The 17909-nt window shown below is 37.3% G+C and overlaps 2 protein-coding genes across 4 annotated transcripts in view; one reads left to right on the top strand and one right to left on the bottom strand.

The window, feature by feature from the left end:
- The window catches only part of LOC6052586 (dual specificity protein phosphatase MPK-4), a 41718-nt gene extending 32374 nt beyond the window's left edge, over nt 1-9344 (top strand). For both annotated transcript variants that reach the window (XM_038263442.1, XM_038263441.1), the window contains exons 5-6: nt 8599-9156; nt 9219-9344. In XM_038263442.1, coding sequence (XP_038119370.1) covers nt 8599-9156; nt 9219-9322 — 662 coding nt within the window. In that variant the 3' untranslated portion in view covers nt 9323-9344. The remainder of the gene's footprint in view (nt 1-8598; nt 9157-9218) is intronic.
- A 7908-nt stretch (nt 9345-17252) lies between these two features.
- The window catches only part of LOC6049068 (high affinity copper uptake protein 1), a 56412-nt gene continuing 55755 nt past the window's right edge, over nt 17253-17909 (bottom strand). Inside the window, exon 5 of one of the 2 annotated variants that reach the window (XM_038260003.1) lies at nt 17253-17881. In XM_038260003.1, the coding sequence (XP_038115931.1) occupies nt 17677-17881 (205 nt within the window). In that variant the 3' untranslated portion in view covers nt 17253-17676. The remainder of the gene's footprint in view (nt 17882-17909) is intronic. The other variant, XM_038260004.1, reaches the window with a different exon arrangement.

The raw sequence follows: 17909 nt of genomic DNA, 5'->3' as shown, positions 1-17909 counted from the left end.
TTTGCTTCATGTGTACGCTGGGTTGGAAACATTTTGCAGGCCTGGACTTGATATTACTAGTACATTAAGGCAAAGTATATTTTAAGGAGAAAAAAAAAACAAAGTTTGTTACAGCAGTATCAATTGGTAAAAAAGAGTTTCCACTTCCAGCTTCCAGCTTTGAGAGATAAGAGAATCAAAAGTTAGTAAAATCAAAATCAAATGATGGATATTAAATAGAAGAATCAGTGAAGAAATGGGAATCAGAAGAGCAAAATAAAAATAGGAGATATGTGGTAGCTGAGAATGAAGAGAAGAGAAACCCCGTTGTGCGATGTTTCAGGTACATCCACAGCAGTTGACTCAACATACTGCGAATCAAAACAATACCGTCTACAATCACAAATTACTTCCCTTTCCCACATTGTCGCGCCCCTTTCTTTTAGTCGTCTCGACTCTGACCCGCGGTGGTCAAAGGTTTACGATCCGTTTCCACAGGCCACCAGCTAGTAGTCAAGGCTAAAAACCCAAAAATAGCATGTCTAACGGCAAATCGTGTAACAGGCCAGGTTTTGATGGATCTAGGCTAAATCGACCCTGCTGAGTCCGAATATCGCGGTCACGAAGCCCGATTCCTTAAGGGAAGCGAGATATTCAAGATGGCGACCAATATGGCGGCTATATAGAGAAGTCAACAATATCACAGTATGAAGGTTGTCGACGTGTCGATTTTAACTAATTTCGGGTCGCTGAACCCGAATATGACCATGAAAATCGGTCACGGCGATCCAGGAGCGTGTAATCCAAGATGGCGTCAATATGGCGAATAGTGAATCTTCAAGTATTTTTAAACACCATGTAACAGGCTTGTGACCAATCAAATTTAACTAATTTGGGGTCGCTGAACTCGAATATGTCCATGAAAATCGGTCACGGCGACCCAGGAGCGTGTAATCCAAGATGGCGTCAATATGGCGAAGAGAATCTTCAAGTATTTTTAAACAAGATGTAACAGGCTTGTGACCGATCAAATTTAACTAATTTGGGGTCGCTGAACCCGAATATGACCATGAAAATCGGTCACGGCGACCCAGTAGCGTGTAATCCAAGATGGCGTCCAATATGGCGGAGAGAATCTTCAAGTATATTTAAACAAGATGTAACAGGCTTGTGACCGATCAAATTTAACTAATTTGGGGTAGCTGAACTCGAATATGACCATGAAAATCGGTCACGGCGATCCAGCAGCGTGTAATCCAAGATGGCGTCCAATATGGCGAAGAGAGAATCTTCAAGTTGTCGACGCCATCTTGAATTACACGCTCCTGGGTCGCCATGACAAGCCTGTTACATGTTGTTTAATAATACTTGAAGATTCTCTCTTCGTCATATTGGACGCCATCTTGGATAACACGCTACTGGGTCGCCGTGACCGATTTTCATGGTCATATTCGGGTTCAGCGACCCCAAATTAGTTAAATTTGATCGGTCACAAGCCTGTTACATCTTGTTTAAAAATACTTGAAGATTCATTATTCGCCATATTGGACGCCATCTTGGATAACACGCTACTGGGTCACCGTGACCGATTTTCATGGTCATATTCGGGTTCAGCGACCCCAAATTAGTTAAATTTGATCGGTCACAAGCCTGTTACATCTTGTTTAAAAATACTTGAAGATTCTCTCTTCGCCATATTGGACGCCATCTTGGATTACACGCTACTGGGTCGCCGTGACCGATTTTCATGGTCGTATTCGGTTTCGGCGACCCCAAATTAGTTAAATTTGATCGGTCACAAGCCTGTTACATGTTGTTTAAAATACTTGAAGATTCACTATTCGCCATATTGGACGCCATCTTGGATTACACGCTACTGGGTCGCCGTGACCGATTTTCATGGTCATATACGAGTTCAGCGACCCCAAATTAGTTAAATTTGATTGGTCACAAGCCTGTTACATCTTGTTTAAAAATACTTGAAGATTCTCTCTTCGCCATATTGGACGCCATCTTGGATTACACGCTACTGGTTCGCCGTGACCGATTTTCATGGTCATATTCGGGTTCAGCGACCCCAAATTAGTTAAATTTGATCGGTCACAAGCCTGTTACATCTTGTTTAAAAATACTTGAAGATTCTCTCTTCGCCATATTGGACGCCATCTTGGATTACACGCTACTGGGTCGCCGTGACCGATTTTCATGGTCATATACGAGTTCAGCGACCCCAAATTAGTTAAATTTGATCGGTTACAAGCCTGTTACATCTTGTTTAAAAATACTTGAAGATTCTCTCTTCGCCATATTGGACGCCATCTTGGATTACACGCTACTGGGTCGCCGTGACCGATTTTCATGGTCATATTCGGGTTCAGCGACCCCAAATTAGTTAAATTTGATCGGTCACAAGCCTGTTACATCTTGTTTAAAAATACTTGAAGATTCTCTATTCGCCATATTGGACGCCATCTTGGATTACACGCTACTGGGTCGACGTGACCGATTTTCATGGTCATATTCGGGTTCAGCGACCCCAAATTAGTTAAATTTGATCGGTCACAAGCCTGTTACATCTTGTTTAAAAATACTTGAAGATTCTCTCTTCGCCATATTGGACGCCATCTTGGATTACACGTTACTGGGTCGCCGTGACCGATTTTCATGGTCATATTCGAGTTCAGCGACCCCAAATTAGTTAAATTTGATCGGTCACAAGCCGGTTACATGTTGTTTAAAATACTTGAAGATTCACTATTCGCCATATTGGACGCCATCTTGGATTACACGCTCCTGGGTCGCCGTGACCGATTTTCATGGTCATATTCGGGTTCAGCGACCCGAAATTAGTTAAATTTGATCGGTCACAAGCCTGTTACATCTTGTTTAAAAATACTTGAAAATTCTCTCTTCGCCATATTGGACGCCATCTTGGATTACACGCTACTGGGTCGCCGTGACCGATTTTCATGGTCATATTCGGGTTAAGCGGCCCAAAATTAGTTAAAATCGACACGTCAACAACCTTTATACTGTGATATTGTTAACTTCTGTATATAGCCGCCATATTGGTCGCCATCTTGAATATCTCGCTTCCCTTAAGGAATTCGGCTTCGTGACCACGATTTTCGGACTCAGCGGGGTCGATTTAGTCTAGATCCATCAAAACCTGGCCTGTTACATGATTTGCCGTTAGACACACGAAAATGAGCCCTTTTTCGATTTCGTGCCTTGACTATAGGTCATCATGAAAACCAAGCCAACGTGGAGGTAAGAAAATAGGACACTCGCAAGGAACCAGAGCTATACTGTTCTGATCAAGATAATTCGGATGATCTAACAGAACTACGGATGTAGTTAGTTACGCTCCTTCCAGGATGTTCCTTACGTGGACGTCAACCGAAGAGCACGCAACAAGGTCAGTGCCATTGCATGCTCTTAGGTATCAATCCTTGGCCTGCTAAATCTCAAATGGTGAAATTAGTCAAGAAAATGAAAAGTTTGCAAATTTTGAGTTACACTTAAAAATGAGTTTTAGTTTGTTTTCATACTTTAAATTATCTCAAAAGTTATTTTTTTTTGTTTCTCTAAGGCTGGTACAAATATTTTTAAAAGTTTTTGTCACCCCCCCCTTCAAAATTGACCCGAAAAATCAGGGGGCAAAAAAATATTTTTACAATAAACTTCAAAATTTCAATGAAAATTCAAGTGCAACCAGCTGAAATCAAATTAAAATACATTCTTCTGGGTTTTAAATCATTTTTAGCATGTTTGGGTTTATTAAAAAATCTTAAGATTTTTTGAAAATTTTCGATGCAAAATCTTTTTTCGATACAATTTTTGTTTTTGTCAGATCTTAGATTTTTTGAAAACTAATGATTGCAAAACAACTGAACAAGTGTAAAATGCATTTTAAAACACATTTTTCATTTAAATGTGCAGACTATGGCTTGTTATTTAAATTTTTATATTTTTTTATTTTTTTGCCCCCCCCCTTGACCTCGGCCAGGGCCGAGGGACAAAAACTTTTTTAAATATTTGCATCGGCCTAAGACAAATAAAAAAAAAATAAAAATAAATAAAAAGTAATTTTTTTATAAATATTTTTCTAGGTTGTCCTCATTATACCCTACAACCATGCTACCATGATAGAGTTAATATCAACCATCGCAGTGCTTAAAAAATTTCGACTTTATGATAGGTGACAGATTTTGAAATTTTACTTTCGTTCGTTTCACACACAAACGAATGGTGGTGGTGGTTGATTTATTTCAGGCAGCTTTAACATGTTTGTCATTCGCTGCCTAATACAAACGAATGAGTGCTACGCAAAGTCATTCACACAGTCATTGACCTCCCTCTAGAAATACATTCGCGCAGAGAACGGTCGTTTGACATTCTACCGAGATTCCGATCATCTCTGCCATGATCGCATTCAAATGACTTCTGTGTCCACGCAGCAAACACAAGGCTAAGAGAGAGAGAGAGACGAAAAACGAGAGAAAGAGCATGTTCTCTCGTTCGGGCGTCTGCTTGAGTAGTGCTCATTTTTCGTTCGTTTCGTCTTTTTGTTTACGTTCACCGAACGTCGCCAAGTTTTTTTTGTTATTTGCATCACTAAATTCCGACTTTTTACCGATTTTTCTCGGATTTTAGCGATTTCCCGACTTTCACATGTGAAAAGCTACCCTTAATTTTGTCGCAGACGCAAATCGATATTTTTTGTGTGGAGACTTTGAAAAAAAAAAGATGTTATAGCATGGTTTTGCAACAGTTATCATTAGTTAAAGTTTGAACGAAAAATATGTTGGTTGTTTTAAAAACATCTGAATTGTATTAATATTCAAAATATTTTCAGACGATTTCAAACATGCTTGATTTGCTTGGAAAAAAACGTTACTTAATCCACCTTTAGGTGGTTGGTGCCTTCCTCTGATATATCCAGATTTTTAAGCGAAAATGGCGTTACGATTGATGCACGCCCGAAAAATTTCCCAGTGCACAGTGGTCCGAAACCGAAATCTAGCGTGACAAAATTGATAACGGCCACACGTTAAGATTTAGAGCTTTGATGTCTTCGGGACAAATGATCAAGGTCAATAGGGGCATCTTTTGGTATGGTGGGCATTAGGGTGGTCCAAATTTTAGGATGGTTAAGAATTTTTATTTTGGCGGGATGACGAGATAGCGCTTTGGTGTCTTCAGAAAAGTTGTAGAGAACATCATTCTGAGCAACTTTGCTGAAGAGTTTGAAGCTCTATCTTTAAACGGGAAGTTTCTAGAGCCATTTTTGTAATTTAGGTTGAAGTGTTTATGAAAAAATAGTTTTTTGAATTTATCAACTCAGGCTTGTGTCGTAGCGAGTTGGTGTCTTCTAGACATTTGTAGAGCTTATCAAAACACACATTTATCTTTCAAGAGATCAAAAATCGGACCTTCAAAACGAAAGTTATAGCCAAAATACGACGAAAAAGACGCCATTTTGAAATGTGAATAACTCGAAAAGGTGGTAGAGTTTGACCTCGCTCTTAGAAGCATCTGAAAGTACACATTTTAGAGTACATTTGCTGAAAATATCTCGGAGGTCTTTTTTGTTTAACTTATTTAATCTTAATTTGAATAATTTGAAAATGAGCATTTTTTAATCGTTTTTTGCCCATAACTTTTGATAGAATTGACCAAAATACATTTTTCAGGAATAAAAATGTTCATTTTGACAAGCTCTACAATTGTCTAGAAGGGCTCAAAAATGTACAAAATGATCTAGTGGTTGTAAAAGAAGAACAAGTTTTGGCTGAAATATTTCAGGAATCAACAAAATAATTAAATTTATTCCTGAAATATTTCAGCCAAAACTTGTTTCTTCTTTTACAACCACTAGATCCGATTTTTGCTCTCTTGGAAGATAAATGTGTGTTTTGATAAGCTCTACAAATGTCTAGAAGACACCAACTCGCTACGACACAAGCCTGAGTTGATAAATTCAAAAAACTCATTTTTTTTATAAACACTTCAACCTAAATTACAAAAATGGCTCTAGAAACTTCCCGTTTGAAGATAGAGCTTTAAGCTCTTGAGCAAAGTTGCTCAGAATGATGTTCTCTACAACTTTTCTGAAGACACCAAAGCGCTATCTCGTCATCCCGCCAAAATAAAAATTCTGAACCACCCTAAAATTTGGACCACCCTAATGCCCACCATACCAAAAGATGCCCCTATTGACCCTGATCATTTGTCCCGAAGACACCAAAGCTCTAAATCTTAACGTGTGGCCGGTATCAATTTTGTCACGCTAGATTTCGGTTTCGGACAACTGTGCAGTGGTACCAACATTACAAACAAAGTATGCAGTGACTTGACAGCCACATTTTGTTTCTAATGTTGGATTTGACATTTCGGGCGTGTACCTATTGTAATGCAATTTTCGCTTAAAAATCTAGATATAGTAATTTCGTCCGATATTAAATAAAATCCGATTTAAAAAAACTGCAGACTTTTTGTCACACTTTTTGACAAAGACATCATTTGTAGAAAATGGCAACCCTCTACACCAGCGATTTTCATGGTTTAATATTAGAGGTACGTTGGAGTTAGATGCTGTTCCCCTAAATGACAAAAAAAAACTCTTAGCCATATTATGTGCATTCCAAATAATGAAAGAAAACGACGGTTTAAAAAAAACCCATTCAATCTTCTGTTCCGTGGCGTTTACGTCGTTTTGGCGGTAGAATCAACTAATTGCATTGCTGGCAACAATTCCTCATACTGGAAATATAAAAATTGTAAAAGAAATAACGGCCGTACGAGCGGTTGTTCTTCTTGCCCCATATGGTCGTCTTGCCCCACCTTCCCATATGTATTAAATTTTCTTCGAAAAAGTTTTCGACCAAAAAAATGTTACTACCCTGTTTGACAGATCTTTTTGTTTTGCCCTTTTTGTTTTGCCATCGTCTTCGTGTGATTTGGAGCTTTGTTTGGAGCTGTTTTTCCGTCTGTGCGATTTCAGCAGCTGGTCCTGTGAATTTTACAGTTTTGACCGAAGCGAAACCTCTCGTCCATGATGACTTCCGATTGGGACGAAATCGAGCGGCTCGCTTCCGACTTCCAGAATGCCCAGCTGACGACCAGCTTCCAAAGGTAGGTTCTTGCGATTTTTGCTGGAAGATGTGTCACTTTACTTTCCATTTCTTCTCGGACAGGTTGTCGGAATTACGTCGAAGTAGTCGCTCTGCTGATTGACGCAGATTCATTTGAAGAAGAAGGTGCGGGACGAGATGTTTGTGCGGGGAGGCCGCATTAATCTGATCGATTTGGCCAATGTTGATCACTGCGAAGAAGATTGTTTTTCCCTGGGTCCCGGAGGATGTGCAGTTGCTGGAGCACCACGATGGGCATGAATGTGGTGGAGCTGCGATGGGGTAAAGAAGGAGGAGGAAAAGGGAAGGACATTCGAGTAGGAAAATGAATAAAAATGCTAAGTGTGTAAATATACAAGTAAATATGTGAAAATTTATATCGTTTGTTTTATTGACACCAAAGATTCTTGGAGAAATTGCCGTCCCGTTGCCAAATTATAGTATGGTGTGGTTAGATGGCGATTTCGGCCCAACGAAGAAATAAAAGGAAACTTGAGAAGGTCTTTTGATTACGCACCCAAGGATGGGTTGCATGATTGACCCGGACCTAATCTTTATCAAAATATCTGAGATCCGGCTTCAAAAATGTGTACAAATAACACTTAAGTTCTTATAACTTTTGATGAGGTTATTAGATCATTAATGTTTCGGGCTCATTAAAAAGGTCTTTCAATTATCTAACTAACGATGGGTCGCATAATAAATCCGGACAACTTTTTCATCAAAATATTTGAGATCCGGCCTCTGAAATGTGTACAAATGACACTTAAGTGCTCATAACTTTTGATAGGGTTATCAGATCTTCAATTTTTTGGGCTTGATGGAAAGGTCTTTTGATTACCTATCCAACGACGGGTCGCATGATAGATCCGGACAACTTTTTCATCAAAATATTTGAGATCCGGCCTCTGAAATGTGCACAAATGACACTTAAGTGCTCATAACTTTTGATAGGGTTATCAGATCTTCAATGTTTCGGGCTCATTAGAAAGGTCTTTAAAATACCTTTCTAAAAATGTATGATCCGATGGGTTTTCTTACAAAAACCACCCTTTTTACAATCTTTCAAACTTTAGCCAGAATCGTTTTTTAAGCATAACTTTTGAAGTACTTTACTAAACGTTATGATATTAACTAGGGTCTTGTGGGATCCCAAGACGGATCGAATGAGACCAAAACGGTCCAAATCGGTTCAGCCAGTCCGGAGATAATCGAGTGCATATTTTTCGGTGCACGGACTCACATCCAGACACACGCACAGACATTTGTTCAGAATTTGATTCTGAGTCGATAGGTATACATGAAGCTGGGTCTACGAGGTCGAATTAAGAAGTTCATTTTTCGAGTGATTTTAAAGCCTTTCCTCAGTAAGGTGAGGAAGGCAAAAATCTTGGAGTTGAAAAAAATATTTGCTTTGCCTTTTGAATGTATAATGTATAACAATGTATAAATGTATAACATTTTTAAAATTTTGTCCTTCCAGCAAAGCGCCTCCCGGTCAACTGCATGGACGTGGTCAAGCCGGACCCGGCCGTCACGCAGGAATCCCCGGAACCAATCGTGTACCGGTGCCGCAAATGCCGGCGGGTGGTCGCCCGCAAGAGCAACCTGCTGATGCACAAACCGAAACCCGCGGGGGCGTCGGGCGGCCATCACTCGACGTCATCGCCGGCCAAGTACGCCTCCCTGGGAGACATTACGGACACCGAGGGCGATGAATCACCGCCGCCAGTGGTGAAGGAGGACGACGCAGAGGGTGACCAGGAGGTGGCCACGGGAAGTGGAGAGGAACCGGTGGCGCAGGAACCCGAGTCGGAACCTCCGAAGGATGGCCTGTCGTACGTGACGGAACACATGCGGCGAAGCTCGATCGGAAGTGACCACAGCCACGACCGGTCCTCGTCGGAGAAGGACGGAATGTGCCGCAAGATTTTCTTTATCGAGCCGCTCGCCTGGATGACGGACATCTTCCACAACACCCAGGGCCGGCTGTACTGTCCCAAGTGTACGGTCAAGCTGGGGAGCTTCAACTGGGTCATGGGTGAGTTGGTCTTGCCTTTAGACTTGAAATTGAAAGTTGATTAACCTTTCTATTTCCACCAGCAACCAAATGTCCGTGCGGGGCGGAGATCTACCCGGCGTTCTATCTGGTGCCCTCGAAGGCCGAGTACTCGACGGTCGTGCAGAACGTACAGGTGACGGTGTAATCGAATATACGCTAGCCAGCAACCAGTGAGAATCTATAACCCGAAATTACCACACCACCTTCCTCTCCACATTTTTCCGACAAGGATTTTAACGCAGTAAAGATTTTACCTCCTCCCCCAAACAGCAGCAATAGCCTCGTTATAAATTTTAATGGGCAGTTTATACACAACCGACAACAACCGCCGTACACGAAGAGAGTGCCATCTGGTGGCACAAGGCGAGCGTTTCGATTATGTCGCTCCGGGTGTTTGGTGTCATCGTGTGAATTATGCCGGGCCATTGCACAGAACAGGACAATATTTAGCGATATTATCGGTGTCCAAATTGCTGGATCGGTTACAGTGTGAGTTTAGCTTGCTTTTAATAATCAATTAGAAAATTTAAAATGTTTTTTTATGGTTCGGTTCAGTAGGATTTGTACTTACCAAAGAAAATTGTAATTTGAGAAAAGACCATAAAAGATAGATTTTCATTTTTTTTAATTCATCCTTTAAGATTTCGCCAAAATTCCGAGGTGACTGGCCATGTTCCGGCTCTTCCTAAACGTAGAGCCAAAGCCAGACAGGTCCTTGACCTACCTTTGGGCTATATAATGTACAAAACTCGTCCCTCGTGTGCTATTTCGTTACACTTCTTATCTTTTTACAGCAAACGTGTCACAAGATAGCTCAGTACAGCGAAGAAGTGTAAAAAAAGGATTGAAAAATTCTAAATTTCAAGAATTTCAAAACAAAAAAAAAACTAGATATTTGTCGGCCGGAATCGACAAGAATTTTAGGTGTTCTAAATTTCTGAATTTTTGAAATGTAATCTTTTTTTATTATTTAAGAACTTCAAACATTTATTTTAGAGCCAATACGCACCTCACACGAAAAGGGGTGTTCCTTGACCCGCTTTACGAATAGCAGAACATAGGAGTGGAACAATTTTTTGAGACTTTTATTCACCCTCTCTGGCTTGCTTTCACTCAAAATCAGAAGTACTGATTTTGAGTGTTCGCTGCAGGTCAGCAGGTCCATATTTGATTTATTTTCTCGATTGGGAGCGTTCTTTTATTACGTAACGCAAAAAAAAAATGAATGTTGACCCCCCCCCCCCCACCTGCAACAAAATGTCCATACAACTGCGTTTCGTACGCTCGAACGCACCCATCAAACACAATGACACTTCGGCTAGGGTGGCCACCAAAGTCCGGAAAAATACTGGAGTTCTCAAAAATCTGCAAAAAAAATCGGGAAAAGCCCGAAATTTGTATTTTTTTGTCAAAAAGCCGTTTAAAAATTATTCTCTTTCTTTTGAATAATTTTGTAATATGGGTCATTCCATCTCAACTTTGCACGAAAATGGTTAACTGAAACCGAGTGATAAATAACTCAATAAGAAGTGAACAAGCAAGTTTCAACCAAAAGTTTTGCAAAATTTGTTGTTTAAATAGTGAAAATGAGCAAATTGGACGAAACTAGGAGCGAGGACTTAACCTGCCAAACATACTAGAATTTCCCATATTAGCCATTTGAATAAATATTTGCGTAAAATTATAAAAATATAAATTAAATTAATCATTTCCCAGAACACCAGGTAGCAGTTATTGATCAGTCCGCCTGTGTGCTTCCAGCAGATGCGGCGAATGAAGCTGATGTAGGTTATCTCGAAAACACAAAACTTTAAAATTCGATATCTCTGGAACAAAACATATTCATTTCTGTCGATAAGTGATTCTTATGTAAAATTGGCCGGGGAACACGATGGTGAGGTCAAATAAAAAAAATAAGTTGGGGTGTTTTGAGATACGGCCGTTTAAAGTTTTCAATTTCGCAATACAGGTAGAAAAAATAAATTAATCAAAATTTTGATCACGGAAATGGATTCTACGTTCAATTTCCTTCAAAATTGAGTTTAAGACCGACCCTCTAAGATTTGTGGTTCCTGAGTTATCGTCGTTTGAAACTAGGAGGTTTGGTCGAAAATCGCCAAAAAGTAGATTTTTTGGGGAGGTACAAGAATGGAGGGGGTGGTCCGATTTGGATGAAATTCGGAATTCTTGCATGTTTTGATAGTATCAACAGCCCTGCCAAATTTGAGCAGGATCGGAGATGGTAATTTTTAAATGCTGTTCCGCTTCAAATGACCCATATATTGTTTAATTTTCAATTCAATTAAACTCAGTTTGTTATGAGCACTTAACAATAAGTTTAACGTTGTTTGTTCACTATTTTATTCGATAAATTTTGTTTTTAAGTTTATGACATGAAATAACGTATCAACAATTCGTACGCATCAAAAATAGATTCAAAACGTTTTAACATTTAGTCAATTACAAACATGTTTTAAGAATTACAAATATAACTTCAAAAAATTGAAAAAAGGATGATTTTCCATTAAAATTAAAAACATTAAAATATTGACAAATTTAAAAATCAACCTGGATTTTTAGAATTGATATGAGTACACAAAATTAAAAGAAAACTTCATAAACTTTTTTTTTTGCATGAACTCTTCGATATTTTTTTTAAATAAATAACGAAGAATGAGGCGTTTTTTAGTGAAAAAGTAATAAAAAATAAATCATATTTAAATTTTTGCTATTAATTGTTTTTTCTTATTCAAAACAAGGTACAAAAACTTAATATTTGGAAGTGTTTAGAATAAATAATAAAATTTAATGTTTTAAGCTGTTTTATTTTTTTATTGTTTTACTAATGCTGTTAATAGTTTTATTTTTATTTATTTAGAAATTATGCTCTTAATAATTTTTCTTTGAAGCTGCGTACTGGCCCTGAGAGTTTCATCCGATTTTAGCTGTCTTAGAAACGCTATTGGCTATTTGGGAAAAATCGCAGTTTTGGTGAAAAAAATGGCTTTTTCTCGTTTTCCTCATTGTTTTTGCGCGTGACGCGTCGAAAAATTTTGTTTTTATTAAAAAAAATCATATCTCGGAAACGTACGGTTCAGCTAGATTTTTGAAATTTGTTACTTTTTTCCCAAATAGCCAAACTAATCACCTTTTTTGCGTCTAAGACAGCTAAAAGCGGAAAAATGACGAAAATAGCCATTTTTCGAACCACCCTAGCACGATGTAGGCCAACCTAATGAGCAAATGGAATTGCTGTATTTTGATAGTTTGTTTTTTTAAGAATAAAGAACAAAAGAATGAGGCGTTTTTAGAAAAAAGGGATATCATTTTTATCTTTTTTAACATTTGTTTTCCATATTCAAACCAAGGAAAAAAAAACATTATATTTGGTAGTGAAAAATCGTAAAATCATGCTTTTTTATCTTTGGTTTTTTCTTATGCTATACATAGTTCTTTTCAAGTTATTTAGAAAATATATTCTTAATCCCTTTTCTTTGAAGCTGCGTACTGGCCCTGAGACTTGCCAAATTAATTAAGGGGTTATGTACATGTAAATCGTCGAAAATGTCAACGGTTGGTAAGAGCACACATTATTTTTTGTGAATCTACTGCTTTTATCAAATTGGCTCGAAATTTTGGTGAAGACTCGTTAAACCGGTCCCGTGTGCATGACGAAGGCCAATTTTCAAAAAGTTTATTTTCAAAAAAGAAAAAAAAATCAGTATATTGATAATTTTCAGTTTTTTCCCCGAACGGTTCTATAAATACCTCAAGTCAACTCCATTAAAAATATGTCTCACGATCTAACTGATATAATTTTGTCTGTGTTTTTGTGGGTAAAAATACAAAGGTAAAAGAGGCCAGACACACTGTGTTAAGTTTACAGCAGAGACGGTTTATTGATCTGGGTTGAATTTCAGATATTAATAATTTAAATCTCTATATTGTATTTCCCTTATTTATTGAGATTTACAAATTATTAAGAATAAAAATGCAAAAAATTGTGAATTATTCAAATGAGGTTGGTCGAAGATTTTTTTTTTCATATATATTTTTTTTCCTTTTTCAGTTATTTTAAGTTGCAAGGTTATTTCCTATCAAGTAAGTTTCGAAGCAATAGTCTGCTTATTCACCGCTCTTCCAATTAAGTTGTCATTTTTAATAAAATGGTGCATGACCACACTGAGCATTTTTAAGAAGAGTAACAAACAAAAAAATATCCCAAGCAAAACGAGACCACACAAAAAAAACAGCCAACACTCACTAGTAAGGCAACTATTATTATATTATACAGACACCCTACAAACCAAAAAAACTTAAGCAACACAGTGAAAAAAAACTTTGAAACCAGTAAGTAATATTGAGATACAATAACTTATTTACAAGCGAAAAAAACTAAAAAGCAGCATATATTAAAAATTCGCGCCATTTAGAATGGTCGCCGCAGCAGCATTTCTTACACGCTCTCTCTCACTAGTAGATGTTACCAAATCGAGAGAAATAAAACTATAATCAAAAAAAGAAAAGAAAGAAAAAAAAACGTTTCAATATGTCTCGAAGCATGGACGGACGCCAGCCTCTAATGCCTCACATATTTGTGTATAAAAAAAAGTATTTAAAAAATAAAACAGTAAAATCAGTAGAATTATTCGTAGCAGCAGCAGCGGCAGCAGAGTGTCGGGTGGAGTTTGAATCGGTTACAATACAATTTTTTCAGTAGCTTCCAGGGGACACGCAGCAAAACTAAACCATGGGCGCACAATTGGGTCGCCTTAAGAACGTTGTTACTGTAGCATAACAGAAGAAGAAACAAATAAGAAGAGAATCAAAAATACGCTCACAATTCTACAAGTATTTCCTCTTTGATATTATACATGAAATAAACGATTGATCAAATGAATAGCAAAACAAAACAAAAAATGAGGGGAAGGGGTTTTGTTCGGATCTTGAAAGAAAAAAGACCATCGACTTACGTTTTTTTAAACATGCTCTTCTTCCTACTTAAAATTGTATATTTTTTCGTTACTTATTTAAAAAAAAAACAAGAATATATCTTAATGTTTTTAACTAGCAGACTAAAGTGTTGTTTTCATGATTCTATCATAATTTTATTTTCGTAACAGCTACGTGTGAAATGAAAAACTTAAACGATGTAAGAAAAATCAAAATATAAAAAGAAAACAGTGAGATAAACTTTGTTCGGAGCACCACTACACGATTTGTTTTTTTTTTGTTGTGTTGTAAGATTTTTGGAAGAACTCGGAACGTTGTGCACTTTTCTTGTCCAGTTTCGGTGTGATTTTTACTTTTTGTTTCAATGGTTTTGTTGATCTGATTTTTAAAATGCGAGGTGCAGCAAATTTTCTTGTTACTCGGCCAGAGGTGAATTTAACATATAAAAAATAGTGTTGCTCTGCAGAATTTACCAGAATTTCCTCGCTTTTCCCACATAAACAGCTTTTAGAAACAATTTGACGAGTTGCAACTAATTGAATTCCGGTTGAAAGAAGCTGAAGAAACACTTTAAAGCAAGCAAACGGAAAAAGTTAGTATTATTAACGATCCCTAATTTCTCAGAACGACGTAAATAGTTGGTGAAAACAAGTTGCTTTTTCTTCCGGTTCAGTGCAACAAATTAGTAAGCGAAAGCTATTCGGTCGACTTGAATAAATATTTTCGAATGAATTCTTTTTTCTCCCTCTCTCTGTGGATTCAGCGAAACTCTCTCTTTCTTTTCGTGGTAAAATCGCGTGCGTATTTGTTCGCTCTCTTTCTTGGCTTACTCTCTCTCTCTCTCTCCCTCTCTTTCTTGTGTGCACACAATTTTTTGAAGAGAGAATATGAAAAAAAAACTTCTCTTATTAAACCCGAGCGCAGCCAACCTTTCGGTGCCATCCTGAAGAATGTCGAGGTGATTACTTCCAACATCCTTCTCTTCTAAACGGCCAGGCCAACTGTGTGAAATTAACCGCAAAGATGATTCGTTGAATTGGATTGAGTTTGAACACGAATCCAGTTTTAAATCTACAGGGGAATGAATCTCGCTCAACCAAACTACGAATGAATCTTGTTTAGAATGAATTCATACGGTAAAAAACATATGTATTCATTGCTCATATAGCACTGAAAATATTTCAAAAGTCAAATTTTAAAATGATGAAAAAAATGAAGGAAAATTTTTCTGGTCCTTAGACAACTTCCAAAAATTTGGAACCGATTGGCTGTGTCCACACTCTGCGCATTAGGTTTAAATTTTAAATAAAAATTTGCATAGAAAAACACAACTATTCTATTTAGACTTTTGGAATTTTAATTCTGAACAGCATTTTAAAACCAACACAAAAGCTCCCCAGAAAGTCAATGTCTTCCTCTTGTCAAAAGATACAGAGTGTTCAAAACTGGGCTAAAGCATGATTTTTTCTTTGCATTTTAGACCAGTTTTGCTTCGGATTTTTTTTTGGAATTTATATAATTGTTGAAGTTTATGAGATTTTTTGATTTAGTTAGCTTTAGTTTTTGAAATGTTTTTGAAACATCAAGTTTTTGAAATTTTAATGTTTTTTTTTTACTTATTTTTTAAATGTTGGATTCATTTGAAATTTTAGATGTTTTTGAATCTCAGCCACTGTTCAACGGACTACCGCTACTAAGGGGTTACCTGGCGCTGGAGGTAAAATCCTAACATCCTAAACATTTTCGATTTAGAAATTTTTGTTTTTCTATTTTGGATGCTTTTGAATTTTCAGAGCTTTTTCATGTTTTTTTTGGGTTATTAAAATTTTTGAAATTTTAAATCTTACAATTTTGTAAAAACGTTAAATTTGGATGAGTTTGAAACTTTTTTAATTGCTTTATGATGTTTTTGAAATTGAGAAATCTTATTTTTCTGCAAATTTGATTTTTTTAAATTTTAAATCTTTGATTTCTTTAAAATAATTTTAAAATTAGTGATGTTTTTGAAACTTTTGATGTTTTTTACATTTTTGATGATTTAGAATTTTTCGATAATAAAATTTCTATCGTGTCGATGATGCATCGAGATTTATCGATAGTGTAGGTGTGGCCAACAAAGAGAATAAACTTTTGGATAAGTTGAAGCTTAGGGTGATAAAAAATCGAAATTGCAGGAATATTCTAGGAATTACTTTTATGCAAGAAATTGGCTGCACAAAAAAGCCAAATTATGAAGCAAGCCTTTAAATTTTTTTTAACAGGACAAGGCTGAGATAACAGAGAATGTAAAATATTACCAGCGGAATTGTTTTTAAAAAGATATATTTTATTTAATTATTAAATTGAATTTTAACTTATTCGTCAAAATTAACCACGATTTGCATGTTTTCCAATCCAACACTTACTGGCCGGCAGCGAAGTTATGGAAAAGTACAGTCTGAACTTAACTTGCTAATGCGGCTTATCTCAGTCCGATCTGAATGACGAAAAAAAGTTGTTCGAAAAAAAATATTTAAAAAATAAATCAAAAAATCGAATGATGTCGAAAAATGTACTATTTTCTTCGACATTTCGGGATTAAATTCGGTAAAGCTTAAGCAATCGTAGAGAAAGAGAGAGAACGAGAGAAAGTACTCCGAAAGTGCTTTCTGGTTTCAAAAACTTTTTCCTTCCTACAATTACAGGAAAAGGAAAACACCAGGTGAGAGCAAACTTTGCTTCCGCTGAAAAGAAGAAAAAAAAATGAAGAAAAAAAAAAATCACAAATTGAGCACTCCCTACGAAGACTTCCTGGAGTTGCACGCTGCAATCAATCGGTGGAGCAAGCTTGTTAACGCCGGAATTCGCCCAAACTTGGCGGAAGAGCAAGCTGGAATGGGTTTCGTTCGTTTCGCTCACTTTTCTGTCTTTGAAACATTTTCGGGCCGATTCGTGAATAGTTTTGTGAACTTGTGCACCTTGGTTTTGTTGAATTTTGTATAACGTTTTATATTACAAATTTTCCTGTGTTGTACATTTTATGTTACAGTGTAATTTTCATTGTTTGATTTTTTTTTTGGTGAGACGCACTACACTTTGGCCACCAGCAATAGTAATACAGTTAACAGTGTTTTGTTTTTTTCTCTATACAATATTGTAGCTCTTTTTTTTACACATGATAATTTTTCTTTCTTGCGTGGATTAAGGTATGTTATGTTTGTGTATCTGGCGGAATCGTATCTGTTGCAGTTTTGAGAATCACCTTAATCTATCTAAAAAATAAAGATGAAAAAATACATTGTGTGTTAAAAAGAAAACCAAAAAAAAAACAACGAAAGAAAACTTGATTCTCCAAATTCAATTCCACCACGTGCAGTGAACATTCGAACCACGCCGCTTTCTCTCAAGTCTTTTCTCCACAATATAAGATATCGTAAAATCTAATACGCAATATATAAAAAATGTTCTGTTTGAGTTTCCGTTCGCACCCCCGCCGAAGTCGGTACTTCCGGCGTGCTATCACCACCAATTCCACACAGCATCCACACCCGTCCGTGGCTGGCCGAGCTAGTGGCAGTGCTCGGTGACGTCGACAATCACCGACTTTTTCCAGCCAAACAGGAAGTAACCGAGGGCGGCACCGAGCACCACGGCCAGACACAGCCACGTGTTGTACGTCATGAAGATCAGCATCAGCAGGAAGCTCAGCGTCACCTGGACGATGTGCAGGAACGTCTGGAACAGGTGCATCACCGACAGCATCGTGGGTCTGCTTTTTATGTTGTTTGTTGATGGTTGGG

This window comes from Culex quinquefasciatus, chromosome 3, assembly GCF_015732765.1.
Source record: "Culex quinquefasciatus strain JHB chromosome 3, VPISU_Cqui_1.0_pri_paternal, whole genome shotgun sequence".
Lineage (NCBI taxonomy): Eukaryota > Metazoa > Arthropoda > Insecta > Diptera > Culicidae > Culex > Culex quinquefasciatus.
This window is presented reverse-complemented; position numbering and strand designations above follow the sequence as displayed.